This window comes from Sabethes cyaneus, chromosome 3 (genome assembly GCF_943734655.1).
Source record: "Sabethes cyaneus chromosome 3, idSabCyanKW18_F2, whole genome shotgun sequence".
In the NCBI taxonomy this organism is placed as follows: Eukaryota; Metazoa; Arthropoda; class Insecta; order Diptera; family Culicidae; genus Sabethes; species Sabethes cyaneus.
In genome coordinates this window covers 221,048,974-221,063,818 of record NC_071355.1, presented here as the reverse complement: position 1 = coordinate 221,063,818, position 14,845 = coordinate 221,048,974, and the positions used below count along the sequence as shown (strand labels likewise).

The 14,845-nt window shown below is 40.1% G+C and overlaps 1 protein-coding gene across 1 annotated transcript; it reads left to right on the top strand.

Annotated features, from left to right (window-relative positions):
• Positions 1-2,348: 2,348 nt before the first annotated feature.
• On the top strand, positions 2,349-6,947 carry LOC128743720 (uncharacterized). Its single transcript, XM_053840349.1, has 4 exons — positions 2,349-2,741; positions 2,810-3,190; positions 6,287-6,534; positions 6,598-6,947. The coding sequence occupies exons 1-3, from the start codon at positions 2,354-2,356 to the stop codon at positions 6,364-6,366; spliced, it is 849 nt and encodes a 282-aa protein (XP_053696324.1). The 5' UTR covers positions 2,349-2,353; the 3' UTR covers positions 6,367-6,534; positions 6,598-6,947.
• The last annotated feature ends 7,898 nt before the right edge of the window (positions 6,948-14,845 follow it).

Genomic DNA, 14,845 nt, shown 5'->3' with positions numbered 1-14,845 from the left:
TCTGCGCGATTCGGAAGGACTCGAAAGTGCCCCCGAAACACACACGTAGCACATCATTTGCTCCAGGGTAGCTTTAACAAGCCGCGTCAATTTGCCCGGAAAACCGTACTCGTGCATTAGCTGCCATATCTGTTCGTGTTCAACTGTATCGTATGCAACCCTAAATTCCACGAAAATATGATTCGTACACTTTATACTCCCGACGTTTCTGGTGGATTTGTCGGAGACTAAAAATTTCATCCGTAGTAGCACGGGGTCCATAAAGATCGCTTGATACTGCCTTACGAATTACCTTGCTATTGGGGATAGATGACGCAACAAAATCTAGAAGAGCACCTTGTAGACTGCGTTGACCAGCATAATGGCGCAGTTTTTACATCAATCTAGCCGATCCTTTTCGGTGGCTCTATTATTCTTCAGCTGACCGATTTCTCGCCGGATATCTTCGAGATCGGGAGCCGGCACTCGTAGGTCAACTTTCGTTGCGTCTCTTTCTGTTATATTGCCGTTTAGATGCTCATCTGCTTCCATTTGTCGACCAACTCGCATTCGTTTGTTACGCTAAATTTGGATAGGTGAGAAGTGAGAATGAAGAAGTCAGACACCCTTATTCTGCGAGTCACGTGACTCAATACGACAATTGTCACTCGCCGTGACTAGCCACGGCGTCGAATAGAGTGCTGTTACCTAACCCCTGTCATCTAAGTGATAAACCGTGTCACCTAGGTGACAAAGCGAGTCGCCTAGGTGACAATTGTCACCTCATTCGCCACTCCAAATCACTCCAAATTAGTCATAATATCACTCCAAATTAGTCATATCACTCGCCTCGCAGAATAAGGTTGAGAATTGTTAAGTGAGATATGAGAATTGAGAAATGGGAAGTAAGAAGTAAAAAGTGAGGAATGAAAAGTGGGAATTGAAAAGTAAGAAGTGAGGAATTAAAAGTGGGAAATGGGAAGTGAGAAGTGAAAGGTGAGAAGTGGGAAGCGAGTATGAACTGAGAACTGAAAAGAGAAAATTGGGCATTGAGAAGCGAGAAATGAAAAGAAAGGAGTGAAAAGTGAGAGATGAGAAGTGAGAATTGAGAATTAAGAATTGAGAAGTGATAAGTGAGAATTGAGAAATAGGAAGTAAGGTCATTGCAAATTATTTTTAAAGTTTTTGTCACCTACCCCCCCTTTGAAATTGACATGAAAAATCGGGGGACAAATAAATAATTTGTCGAATATATGTCAAATTTTTTTATGAAATCAACTTGTGTAAAAAACTTGAAAAATGAGTATTAATGCTTCTAACACGGGTTTCGATTAAAAAATCTTAGTTTTTTTTTGGCCCCCCCTCCCCCTTCAGTTGGCAAACACCGGACGGACAATTTAAATATTTGTAATGGCCTAAGAAGTGAGAAGTGAAAAGCGACAAGTGAAAGGAGAAAGTTAAGAAGCGAGAATTTAGAAATGAGAAGTGAAAACGGAATGAAAAGTAAAAAGTGAGAATTCTAGAACTGAGAAGTGAGAATTGAGAATTAATAATTGAGAAGTGAGAAGCGAGAAATGGAAGAAGTAGCTCAATGCATGGTTGTGGACGCCAGTGAGAAATGAGAATTGAGAAATGGGAAATAAAAAATGACAAGTGAAAAGTGCTAAATGAGCAGTAAGAATATGGAAGTGAGAAGTGAGAAATGAGAAATGAAAGGAAGAATTGAGACGTGAAAATTGAAAATTGAAAAGTGAGAAGTAAGTAGTGAGTTTTAAGAATTGAGAAGTGAGAGGTGAGAATTGAGAAATGGGAAGCAAGAAGTGGGAAATGAAAAGTGAAAAGTTAAAAGTGAGAAGTAAAAAGACATGCATAAGTGAGAATTGTGATTTGAGAATTTAAGAATGAGGATAGAGACTTTGAATGAGAATAGAGAACATTTAAAAATGAGAAGTGAAAAGAGAAAACTGACAAATGAGAAATGAGAATTGAGATATGATAAGTGAGAAAGTGTTCTTTGGCATATGCTTGGAAAATAAATCAAAATGTATTAAATCTTCGGGCTCCGGCTCACTTTCCAGCGAATTTTCATACCTCTGTTTTCATATAGCAAAAGTTAAATTATGCATCAGCATCGGTCACTGTTAAAAATTCGTAGTACACCATTATCTGACTCTGTTTGAAAAAAAAAATGCAGAAACAAAATAAACAGAGAGCATACGCACTCATCGCTTGATAATCGCACATGAAAGTAGTATTCACCGGATAAGACCGAGTGCAATGGAAAAATTGTGATTAAAATGAATGCGGTTGATCGCTGAAGCTCAGTTCATGTTGATCGTTCGATTGGTGCTTTCGAGGAGCCTGTTTGTCTAAAATGCTGCGGCTTCAAGTGGTTGTTTTGATTATTGCAGCATGTGTGACGTACTCATCGGCAGGAATCTGCCAGGATTTAATGAAGAAGTCTAAGGATGATCGGCCATTGTTCAAGGTTGTTGAATCACAGAAAGTGGAGATATTCTATCCCAAACGGGATAAACAGGAAATGTTTGGAATCAAGATCTACAAAAATCAGGATTTAAGAAAAAAGGATCTGCGTTGTGACTTGTGCGTCAACACGACGCTTGTTGAGGATGGGTGCTTCAAAATATCGAGTGACCTGTTGAACATAGAAGTGCGAGATGTGTTGAAGTATGTTACGTTGCATAAGTTCAACGAATCACCAGATGTGCTGGTTGGTTCCGCCAAAAAGGTTGAATTTACAGGTGTGTAAATTTGCATGACATATTTTGCTATTGAACTGCTGAAGGCAAGCTATCATTTCGCTCAATAGATTTTGTAATTCCAACGGAATGCGTTTGCCGGGATCCGCCTGGCGGTTACTGTGCAAAGGCATCGACCAAAGTAATCGACTATCGGCCTCTGTTCAAGTTGCACGAGCAAACCCGATTTGCCGTTTTCCTGCCGAAAGCGTCAGCGAATGGTCTGACGGTTGGTTTGAAGGCAATACGGAATGCTAACTTCTACCAAGGCGTCGAAAAAAGACTCGATCTGAACATTCAATCATTTTCCGAGCGAAATGGTTGCTTCGTGTACGATTCGCTGGTGCTTGCCCCTAAATTTTCATTGGGAGATCATTTGAGTTATGTTGTTATCCGGAAAAAACCCAATGGGAAAAAGATACGCACTGAGCCGAGGAAAGCATTCCTAACTGGTAAGTAGGTTTGCAGGAACAAGTTGGGAATTCGAGCAAATGTAGGGTGATTGATCGTGGTTCGGCCTATTCTCATTGTTTCACTTAGCACCCTTGGACTAATGCACGTATATCTATCTAAATCACAATGTTTTTTGAAAAAAATTAGAATGTATAGCAAGAATAATTAAAGACGATTCTATTTCTTAATTTAGAAGAAACCTTAGAAGACCAGTTGATTTATAATTTGACTTTTAATGACAGTCAAATTATGATCCTGGTTCGGCCTACGTTGATCGTGGTTCGGCCCATCGATGATCTTGGTTCGGCCTATTCCGATATAAAGTTTCTAAAACGAATGTTTTTATATATTAAACAATCAGAAATGCTATAAGCTTATTTTTGGTGCCTAATATAGTATCTTACTTCAATTTATCTACCTAGCAGTGTTAAATGAGCTTGTACATGGTTAATATTCTAACTATTTCGAGTTATATAAATTCAGACAATTTTTTACTTTCTTCGGTCATATTCAAAAGAATATTGAAGCATTACAAGTAGTACAGTTGTATTTTTGATGCTAAATTTAGTATCTTTTTTACCTTATCTACCTAGCAGTGTTAAATAAACTTATACATAGACATTAATGTGGTTATTCCAAATAAGGTTAATTTAGATACAGTTATTAATTTTCTCCTCCCAGTTGGAGACGAGGTACAACGCTGATCTTACAAACCACACGTCAAGGAGTCAATCGGATCGAAGCACTAGCCTCGTAATTGTCCTGTATTCTAAAAGATGCCTTCGAAGAAAGACAGAATTTACATTAAATTTCAGAATATTTTCCAATGGACCAAAGAAAATAGCTGCTATTGAAATAACAACTGTGTTAACTAATAACCCGTCATACACCGACGTTAGTCATTGGTTTTTGACCTAGTTCAGGGACAAAAAATAATGCTAAATTTCTATCGTTAAATGAATAGAAATTGGCGAACCGAAAAACTTTTTAAAAAAAGCAAAAGGCAACGCATACTTTTATAAAAAATTATTTAAGAGCGTCTTAGGAGAACTCGCGAAATGTCGCTAACTAATTGGAAATGAATTCCTTTTAGTTCTACTATAATTTCTGCAGAAATTTGCCACGCTGATGAAATTTGCCTCGCTGAATAACCGAAAAACGCGTATAAGTGACGTAAGTCAAATTACAGTAAAACTGAAAGGAATTCATTTCCAATTAGTTCGTGATACTACTTTTATTGATTTTTCCTTGCAGTTCCCCCAATCATGAAATTTTATAGAAATTTTTTTCCAGATAGTATTTTTCTGGATCGGTGAATAAATTTGCTTACATTACAATCAAAAAATATTTATTTTACAATACTTGGCTCAACAGCTATGAATTTTCAAAATAGGGGATGTACATGAAAATCGGAAGATTTTCATTTAAGTTTTCTAGGAAAACACGATACCATCACTCAAAAAAATCAGCACGTCAAGTTTACGTGAAAACATACGTAATTCTCGTCCATCACACTTTTCATGTAATTTTCACGTGAATTATTGGTAACTCGCACTCATATTAACCAGTTTACGTGCGATCCTGGTAAATTTTATCAACTTTCCCATTAACTAGTACATGAAGTTCACGTAAGTTGCTGTACAGAAGTTTACATGATTTTTCACGTGGATGCGACGTGTCGATTTTTTTGAGTGATGATTTTTATTCAAATATCGTTTCATGCACAAGCCCTGAAGCTGTGTACAAGGTTGCATAAAATTCTGACACATTACAACCCAGTTTGTACGCTACTTTGGAAAAAATACCCTCATATTTATTGTTAAAAGAAAAGCTCAATTTTAGGATGATAATAAATTTGTTTCTGAAATGCATGAAATAATAAAATATGGAATAAAACCCAACATTTAAATTTAACACGAGTGGTATGTGCAATCAGAAATTGGTTAAAACGTGGGCGAAGCGCGGTGCCACTAGCGGCGAATCAGTGAAGCTGATAGGCCGAACCACGATCATTTGTAGGCCGAACTAAGATCAAAAAATTAAAATCGTATTTTCACAATAAGTCGTAATCTCGCTTTTTGCTTGGAATAACACTTTCCAATAATGAAAGAATATAGATGAAACTATGCTTTAAAATTGATTTTAACCTATATTTCACAGACTAAAACACTTTCTAGGTGTTTGAAAAGGCAGCATTGATGACGACATTGGAAGCCGCTTTTACATGCGTTATAAATTTAATTATCTGAGCTAGTTACATTAATTATCATGGCAAATAAATGAAGGCAATGCATAGAAAAATAATATAAGCAGCTTATAAAACTATTTCGCCTTTAAATCTTTAAATATTCAATAAATTATCGATGATTAAGCTGATGGGCCGAACCAGGATCAGTTTTTGCATAGGCCGAACCACGATCAATAACCCTAATCCTTGAAATACTCATAAAGTGAGTCTCTATTGAAATTTTTGGAATAGTCACGAAGTTCATTAGTTTTTTTTATAAGTATGACTGAGGCTCGTCCCAGCAAGCCTAGACTTAAACGTATGGAATGACTGAAATTACCGATACAGCTTCTTGATGTCAATAATGCAATAATGATCTAAAAGCTATTTGTTTCGTGAAATACTTCTGGGTGCAGTAGTTGCACACGGGAATGAAAATCCAAAATTTAAAATAATCTTACTTACTGATAGGGTCCAAAAATGTTTATCAAACTGGTTTGCTTCAGATTTTACCAGCAATATACCGCGTTTCATTTGCGCGGGGATTTTGTTTGTTTACACAACTAAGGAAAAAATCACGAATCATTATCATGTGTATGTGCAAGCATTAAGAATCAATGAATATGAATAAGTGAGGAATGATGAGATCAACATAGTCAACAGATTTTCTTTAGTGCACAATTGCTGATCATATCGGTCGAACTTTCAAAATGACGTTTACCAAAAAGTTATTAATTAAACATTTACAAATTTCTTACACCTAAATTGATTTAATCGTTGAATGACATTATTAGCCACTGCGTGATTTCTCCCAAAAATCTAGCTTATATTCTTATTAAAACCTAACCAAAAATCCATTTCGTTTCAGATTATTTCATCCCGTCATCTTGTGCCTGTCAGTCAGATCAGCTCAATGTGATAAAATCTGCAAAGTTGTCCAAAAACTGAATCACGCGAAGACTGTATCGTCAAACTTTTCCCTTTTCGTCAGTAGCCGCAACAACCACAACAACAACAACAACAACGACGACGACGACGACAACGGATTAACCTCAACTCGAAAATATCCATCCTTTTTCACTGTCGTCGAACCTCCCCCGGCGAAATCCATTTAATGTAAAATTTGCCCGTAAGCGAAAGCGGTCAGATAAGCGGATTAACGGTCCTTTTATCTTGCAGATTTCCCATTTGCTGGTTCCGTTCAGTTCCGTAGGCCGGCCGACGGTTTCCGACGGAAAGCTGCCGCAGTTAGCCTTGCTTGCATCTTGTTACCGCAACCGAATCCGTCCGGAGTGGAGTGTCAACTCGTTTATCACATTTTCAACGTTTCAGACATCTGTTGTTCGTTTTGCGGTCGGCTGGCTTGCGGTGGAATCATCGGGATTTTCAAATTATTTTCGAGCTGTATTTCATGAAAACTATATTGGACATACCTTTCACCTTTTTCGGTACAATCATTTGATGTCAGCTTGTGGTAAAATATTTATCTAAATTAAAAGCGTGTAGCGTAGACTGATTATGTAATATATTCTTCGTGTAATTATTTTTATTATTACAAAATAATTTTGTTTCATTTGTTAAACTGATTATTGCCTATTCTCGTTAAATTGATTCGCAACGTTTTTTGGGTTTGGGATCTAACGGAGCGGAAACTTTTTTATTCCTGAAGTTGTGGTAATACGTTTATAGACTGTAATCAATTAATTTTTGGTTCTCGATACATTTATTTTTAGCCTAATCCTCCTAGATTCCGCCTGGTGTAGATAGCTTCTGCCGTCGCAAAGTTAAATCTAAGTCGTCTGCAAAGCCTAGGAATTGGTGACCCTTGTCGAAAATCGTGCCTCTCGTTTCGATGTTCGCTCGTCGAATCATCCCCTCAAGAGCGATTGACAGGTTAAACAGGTTCTAGGATAAGCCGTCACCTTGTCTCAACCCTCGTCTGTCCACAAAATGCGCACGAAACACATCACTAGATTCAATGTAGCTCGGATCACTCTGATCAGTTTAACAGGATAACCGTGTGCACTGTGCATGCATTATCTGTCACAGCTGGTCTCGATTGACTGTATGGTATGCTGCTTTGAAATCAATAAAGAAGTGGGCACGTCGTACTCCCGACATTTCTGCAAGATCCGTCGGATGGTAAAAATTTGGTCCGTAGGTGCACGAGCCCCCATGAAGCCCGCTAGGAAATTCCCTGCGACCTGGAAATTAAATAACTTCCTAAAACTTCAGTCAATTCCCTACGAACTCTTGTGCTATCGGTTACAGCCTGCGTAACGGGATTTGGAAGAGTACCTTGGAGGCGGCGTTTACCAGCGTTATGCCGCAATAGTTGCAGCAGTCGAGCCTTTTTATAGATGGAACAAACCACTAGATAGTAACTAGTTCCCAAATATAACTTTGTCAAGTTTCGCTCGGCTGAGACGGTATTGTCAAATGAATCAAAATTGGGTCAAAGTGATCGAACCATCGCGCAGTTGGTTTTTACGCGACTATTTTTACGCGAATTGCGGAATTTACGCGATTTTCGGAATTTACGCGGATGTGGTCAATTAGTCTATTTTTTGCGTAGTATTGAAATCCACGAAATTTTTTTTAGCGAGCTTTTGTTTTTTTAACGCGAATTTTGGAATTTAAACGGCTTTTCTACGCGAATTTCGGAATTTACGCGGTTTTTTTACGCGATCTTGATTTACGCGGAACGTATCCTTCGCGTAAAAAGCGACTTGAGTGTATATTCAGTAAAGTTGCTTATTTTAGTATGTTCTGCAACTTTTTGGAGATTTTTTTTTAAATTATTTAAAAACACAAAAGTTTATATCACCCTAATAAGTGATCACGGTAACCCTAATAGTGCAGAAAGAGGCACTATATTTTATGATTAAACTTCTCCGACACCACCCTTGAAAAATTATGCATTTTTTACCGAATATTTAATGTCCGCACTTTTTCGGAACCGGACCACTGTGTGTTGGCACTACCAACGAACTAGGAACGGGCTTGTAGTGTTGGGCAGAATGCAGGATCGCGCAATAGATGAGAAGGTGAGTGAATGTGTCTATTGAGTCTATTTCTTCAATTACTGCTCGCACGAAGGTAGACCCGACGATGAGAAGGAAGCGTTCTACGCGAGGCTGGAATGTACGACAGCTGCTCGCCACGGGGCATCAATATCGTCATCGGGGATATGTACGCCCAGATCAGTAGGAAAGAAACGTATAGACCGGTGGTAGGACCCCGTACCCAGCACTCCGACACGAATAACGACGGCTAACGATGTGTTAACTTCACAGCTTCCCGAAGTCTGGTAATTCAAAATACCAATACCTTTTTCCGACGCAGAGATATCCACAAAGTCACCTGGGGATCAGCTGAACAACGTACAATGAACCAGATTGATCACGTTGAGGCAGAAAACGCGCGGCAATCGGAGAGGTCTCTATTGCGGCACTAGGTTAAAAGGCTCGTAGTATACAAAATGATTGGTTCGATGTGGAATATCAACAAGCTGTGGAGAGAAAGAAAAGGTTATCTGAGCATTACCACTATGGAGAATTGGGCCAAATACCTACGAGCAAGGAACCAGTTGACTGCGATCCTGAGGAGTAAAAAGCGTCAAAAGGAGGACAGAGATCGTGATGTATTAGAACAAGTATTCCGAGCTCATGACACGCGTAAGTTTTACGAGAAGGTGAACAAAACAGGTAAGGAATGTGTAGGGACGTGGGATGCCAATCACAGACGAGCCCGAGGTACCCGACAGGTAGAAGCAGCTCTACAATAGACAAGCCAATGGCGAAGTTGTAGAAGGAGGCGGATGGAAGTCAGCCTAAGGCTGTCCATGAAAGCTAGTAATGTCCCAGTGCCTGATCTCCGAGACGTAGACGTTGCCAACAAAGTGGCTCGTAAGGACCGGCTACCGGCAGAGCATTATAAACATGGCCGAGAACCGCTGGCAGCGGCTCTACGCTGGGTTATTTCAAAAATTTGGAAGGAGAAGCTAGCGGAGGAATGGATTGATGGATTTTGTTGTATCTGTTGTAGTTACGGTGCTACAATGGTAGTACATCTATAACCGAAGGTTATAATGGTTTGGTTTGGTATTGTCATCGCCAATTTAGTATGCTATTTAAAACTGCTTGAAAACGCCCCTTCCTAAGTCCACCTTTGAGCAAACTGTCGACAGTTGGAGTGATAGCTCTCCAAGTCTTTGGATGGAGAGGTGATTCCGAGCGGAAAGTTTTCTCCAATGTGGATAGCGAGTATCCATCGCTGGGCGAGCTGTCATCTGTGTGGGTGATAACGTTCCACGTCTTATAGACGGAGTGGGACTCAGGCGGAACGGCTCGTCCAAATGGAACACAATGACCGTATGGGTTATAACACTCCATGTCTGCCGACGGCGCGGTAACTCACGGTGGTAAGCTTCGTTAATACAACCACGAAGACTCGCAACAGTATGGGTGATAACCATCCAAGCCTTTGGGAGGACGGGTCACTCCTACATAGCCGCGTTCAGATGTGCAGAAAATACAACCAAGGTATTCAATGCCACAGGGTGAGATTGCCGAGAGATGTGTTACCAAGAGCGCTTATTGTTTAAAATCGGAAAGCTTCCGAAAGCCCGATTTTAAACTTTCGGATTCTTTAAAAGGCTCATCGTAAAATAATTAAACTTTGATTCTAGTTTGAAAATTGAACGAAGCCTGGGGTGCGCGCGGTGATTAATTTTCAAATGTTTTGTAAAAACCGTATTATGTAAAATTAAATAATGTTGTTTAATTGTGTTAAACTAAAAGTTATAATAGTGCGATAAAAGGAATAAGCGAAGACGAAGCGAGATTTTGCACAGTGTATTATTGGATTCAAAATATAACGAAACAAAAGGTCCTCGAGGGACCTTTTTTGTTTGGTGCCGGTGTTTCCGGATATCTTCCACAGGCCTGGTGAATTGCAAGGCCGATTGCCGTCATTAGCAGCTTCCGTGGCAGCAACGATCTACGTAGCCGCTGCATCATCCGGGCACTTCTGTAGGTGCTATACGAACAAGCCATCTTCGGTATAGCATCCGCTACGGTGGCCATCGCAGAAAATCATCTTCTACGGTGTCTGTTGCCATTGTTGAATCATCCGCTACAGTGGCCATTGCTGAAAGTTATATTCTACGGTGGTTATTGCCACTGTCAAGTCATCCGTTACGGTGGTCGTTGCTGAGCATATCAGCCTACCCGTTGCTGAATCATCTGTTACGGTGACCGTGACCAGGCCAACCGTTCCTACACGAAAAGTCAACGTAGACGTCGACATCTGAATCCGGATTCTAGCCTAGTTGTACACCAGCCAAAAATGCACGCTAGCAACTTAGATATAGATTAAGCAGAAAATGTAGGGTTTGGGTAAATAAAAATTGCAGTGTTGGGCACAATTTCGTTAATCCGCTAAATCGCTAGTTAGCGACGACGCCAAATTCTGGTTAGCGATTTAGCGTTTTCGCTAAATTTTGCGTACGTTAGCGAAACCGTTAGCTTTGCTAAAAATAAACCCTTGAAATCGCTAACCGCTAAATCGCTAAAGTTGCATGAAAATTGTGAGATCATTCAAACTTTACCTCGCCGTTTTACATTGCATTGCCGTTGGTCAGAAATAATGTCACAAATTAACAAGTTTGTATGCGTTTGAATCACTAATTTAATAGTATTACTGTCTGGTGAATGACAGAGGAAGTATCATGATATACTGAGAGTTCCACTCAGCGTTTTCGGACAAGTCGACTTCAAACGAGTTCTAATTGAATCGAAATTTGATTTCCGGCAATAATAATATAAGAAACAAACACTACTAAAGCATGCAATATGGAACTGAAACACGAATATTTCTGGATAATAGATGCTTAGTTTCTAAGTTTGTTTCTCTATGGATAGTAATTCAAGATACAAGATAACATATGCATTACAAAACTGAACAAAATACGGACGGCAATGAAAAGAACTACAAAAGGTTTCCTTAAATGTTACTTCTATTAAGCCTTTTACGACAAATGCTTGGACGCCCTGCCGGTCGGCCTTACGACAGTTAGCCGGAACCTTAGTCATGGCCGATGAAACGATGAAAGAGGTTTTGTTTGCAGCGGGTGATACTGGAAATGTTGGCGGTAGTCAGTACAATGATCCGGAACATCTCCTCTTTTGGCATATTGGGCCGAGGTCAGGGCGGCCAAAAGACCACGTCCTCCAGGCGGTAACTTGCAGCAAGCACTTCATACTGCATATATCCCCGTTCACCACAAGTCCCGAAGGAAAGAATAACAGCTTGGACTTTCGCTTCTCGCTGATCGTCAGTTACAGAAGGACATTATTTGGGAACTTTGTGTTGGAGCTATATTTGACGCCATCGCTTACCTTCTTGGTGGAGCGTAATGTACCCAGTGCTTTGCCAGTCGTTGCCGTCTAACATCAAGGTCATCCTTCGCCGTAAAGAAGATTTTTACCAGCACCTTCAGCCAGCCTTGACTGACGCATCCACATAAAAATGTCCATTTTACTGTTTAGTTCCGACCTCCCCAAGGCGCGGAGGGCTGAGGGCACCTTGCTCTCGGCGTCCCTTTTTAGCTTCTAGTGCACTTAACCATTCCCTAGGAGGGAGAGGATAAAGGAATCGGCTATATCCGGCGGACACAAAGTGCCTCACGATGTCCAATTTTTTCACTCCAGGCTGCATCTGGCAATACGAACAAGAATCGAGTGTAGTTGTTTGTCTGTTTTCGTCACAACTGCTAAAAATCAATTGATAACGCTGTCAAATTATTTATATACCTCATGTACACAATCAATTCCTACGATTGACGGTACATAGGTGGGTTCATCACCAGTTGGTTGGGTAATTGCACGAAAAATTGCTAAAATCAGTTAATTTTTTACATAATATGTCCAAAAATTATGAATTGTCGACAGTTATTTGCGCTATATATTGTATATGTTCAAACAAAAAAGTAGTATTTTTTGGGTAATTTAGATTTAGCGATTAGCGATTACCGAAATTTTCGGTAATCTGAGTTTATCGATTAGCGTTTAGCGATTAGCGAGCTAACTTTTTCGGTCAGCGGATTAGCGATCAGCGACGCTAAATTTTCGGTTAGCGGTGCCCCCCACTGAAAAATTGTAATGCAGTTAGCCAAATACGCCTTTTCCACATACAACAGCATTATCCTAAATTTTACAAGCTCTTGCTATTCGCGAACCGAACTCGAAAGGAGTTGTCAGCCCTCGTCGTTTGGTTTCCGCTTTGAATATTGATTTGTTATTTCGTGGGTTTATAACAGCATCCAGGTGAAAGGAAAGATTTTCTCATTGGTAAAATCGTCATCCGTGATAATTGGTTGGTTTCGACAGTGCTGTCCCCGAGTGAAGTTATGTGCTTGTTATAATTTAGCCCCGAAACACACACCCTATTTCCCATCTGCATTTCCCCTCCCCAAACACCTGATCAGTAACTAAATGAGAGTTCGGTTTATAAAACAGAAACCAAAAAGCTCAACTGGCTGAGATTATGTTTGTACAATTAAGGGCTCACGATAGAAGTATAGGGTTTTTCCATTTTTTGTAACAAAATGAAATTTTGACTAAACTGCGTGTTGTCAAAATTGGTTTTGTTTGCTCAATTTACTTTTTTTTTATCCATTTGAGAAAACAGTTCATTAATATAAAGTGTTCACATAGACGTTACATGAAAAAAAAAAAGAAATGGAACGTCAACCACTTGAGCACATGAGCGCCATGGCTAACGTGAAAACACAATCTCGCAAGGTCCGGTAAAAACTGGGACTGTTGTCCACAGTAGCGGTTAAAAATTACCGGAACCCTACGGGTACAGGCAGTTAACACTGGATGAATCCGAATGATTTGAATCTAATCAAGCTGGCCAGCAGGTCGGTGCCAACAACTGATCGAACAAACCATTTCCATCGCGCGCGCATTTATTCGCATCGATTGGAACGGTCGGGAAAGGAATGCAACCACGGAGAGTGCTGCTTGTTTCTGCCTGTGTTGTTACGGCTTTGGCAGGACTTTGCCAAGAGGTTTTCAAAAATTCCAGTGTCGATCGACCGTTTTTTCGAATCGTAGAATCGAAGAGTGTGGAGATTTATTATCCTAGGCGGGATCGAAAGCACAAAGTGTTTGGCATAGAGATTCACAAAAATCCGGACAGTAGTGCACCGAAGGAGACGCGCTGTGATTTGTGTGTCTACACAACACGGGTTGATGATGGGTGCTTTAAGATTAAGAGTTCTCTTTTGAGCGTTAAAATGAGGGATGTTTTAAAGGTGGTTACGGTATCCAAATTCGTAGGAGATGTTGAAATGCGAGTGATACGATCGGAAGTAGTGCAATTTGCAGGTAGGTGAACGTTGAATAACGACTGTGAGATGTGAATTTAATTTTCTATATTCAACAGACTACGTTGTACCACCAGGATGTGTTTGTCCTGATGCTTCCAACGCATATTGTTCAAAAGCATCTAAAAACGCTACCGAATATCGTCCGCTATTTAAATTTCATACAACCAAAGGAACATCTGCGTATTTACCGAAAGCGAAGTGGATCGACAGCTTAGAGATACAATTATTCAGTTATGCTGGTGGCAATCTATTGGGTGAAGCACAAAGGATAGATATAAGTGTCACATCTATTATGAATCGTTGTATGATTTACAACACGAGTGAACTAGAAGCCCGATATTCGTTACTGGATTATATGGCATTTTCGGTTTTCGCAATTAAAACGAATGGTGTTGAGATTCTTACTGAACCAAGACAGTTGCATCTCAGAGGTAAACTATATTATAAATCAACTGGCTTTAAGTTACAAATAATTGCAATTTCTATTTTCAGATTACTTTATCCCCGAGTCTTGTCGATGTTCCTTCTAGTTCTCTTCAAACTGTCAATGCAATTCTTTCTCCCTTTAGTATTCTAATGAACTAGACTTTCCCATAAAAACCGGCAAGTGTCATAGGCTATAACAATAATTGTTTATCATGATGAAAATGACGCTTGTTTCACAAGTTCAACAACTGCGGTGACCTGGACCGTTATTGTCAGCCCCGGATGCAGCATCGCAAAACTTGTTCATGTCGCATGTTGGATGGCGGAGCTCCGTAATCGCTTTCCTCGCGGGAGGGCGCGAGGCGTTCAATTTTCCATTATCCTTTCAACCACGACATGTCAGGGATGATTGAATCGTGCCATCAAAATAAATTGGAAGCACTTTTCTGATAAACTCTTTTTCCCGCTTTCGCGTCTGCCGGCTGTTCTGAACGATCGTCGTAGGCCGCACCGAGAGGGAGAAAAGGCCGGAGGAACGAGACTGACTGGGTCGACGAACGAACGGCAGGTTGCCTTTTACTACACAGCTTCACACAGTGGTCG

Coding starts and splice junctions, on each gene's coding strand:
- LOC128743720 (XM_053840349.1), top strand. CDS start 2,354: ATGCTGCGGCTTCAAGTGGTTGTTTTGATTATTGCAGCATGTGTGACG. Junction 2,742..2,809: donor CAAAAAGGTTGAATTTACAG/GTGTGTAAATTT, acceptor TTCGCTCAATAG/ATTTTGTAATTCCAACGGAA. Junction 3,191..6,286: donor GAGGAAAGCATTCCTAACTG/GTAAGTAGGTTT, acceptor ATTTCGTTTCAG/ATTATTTCATCCCGTCATCT.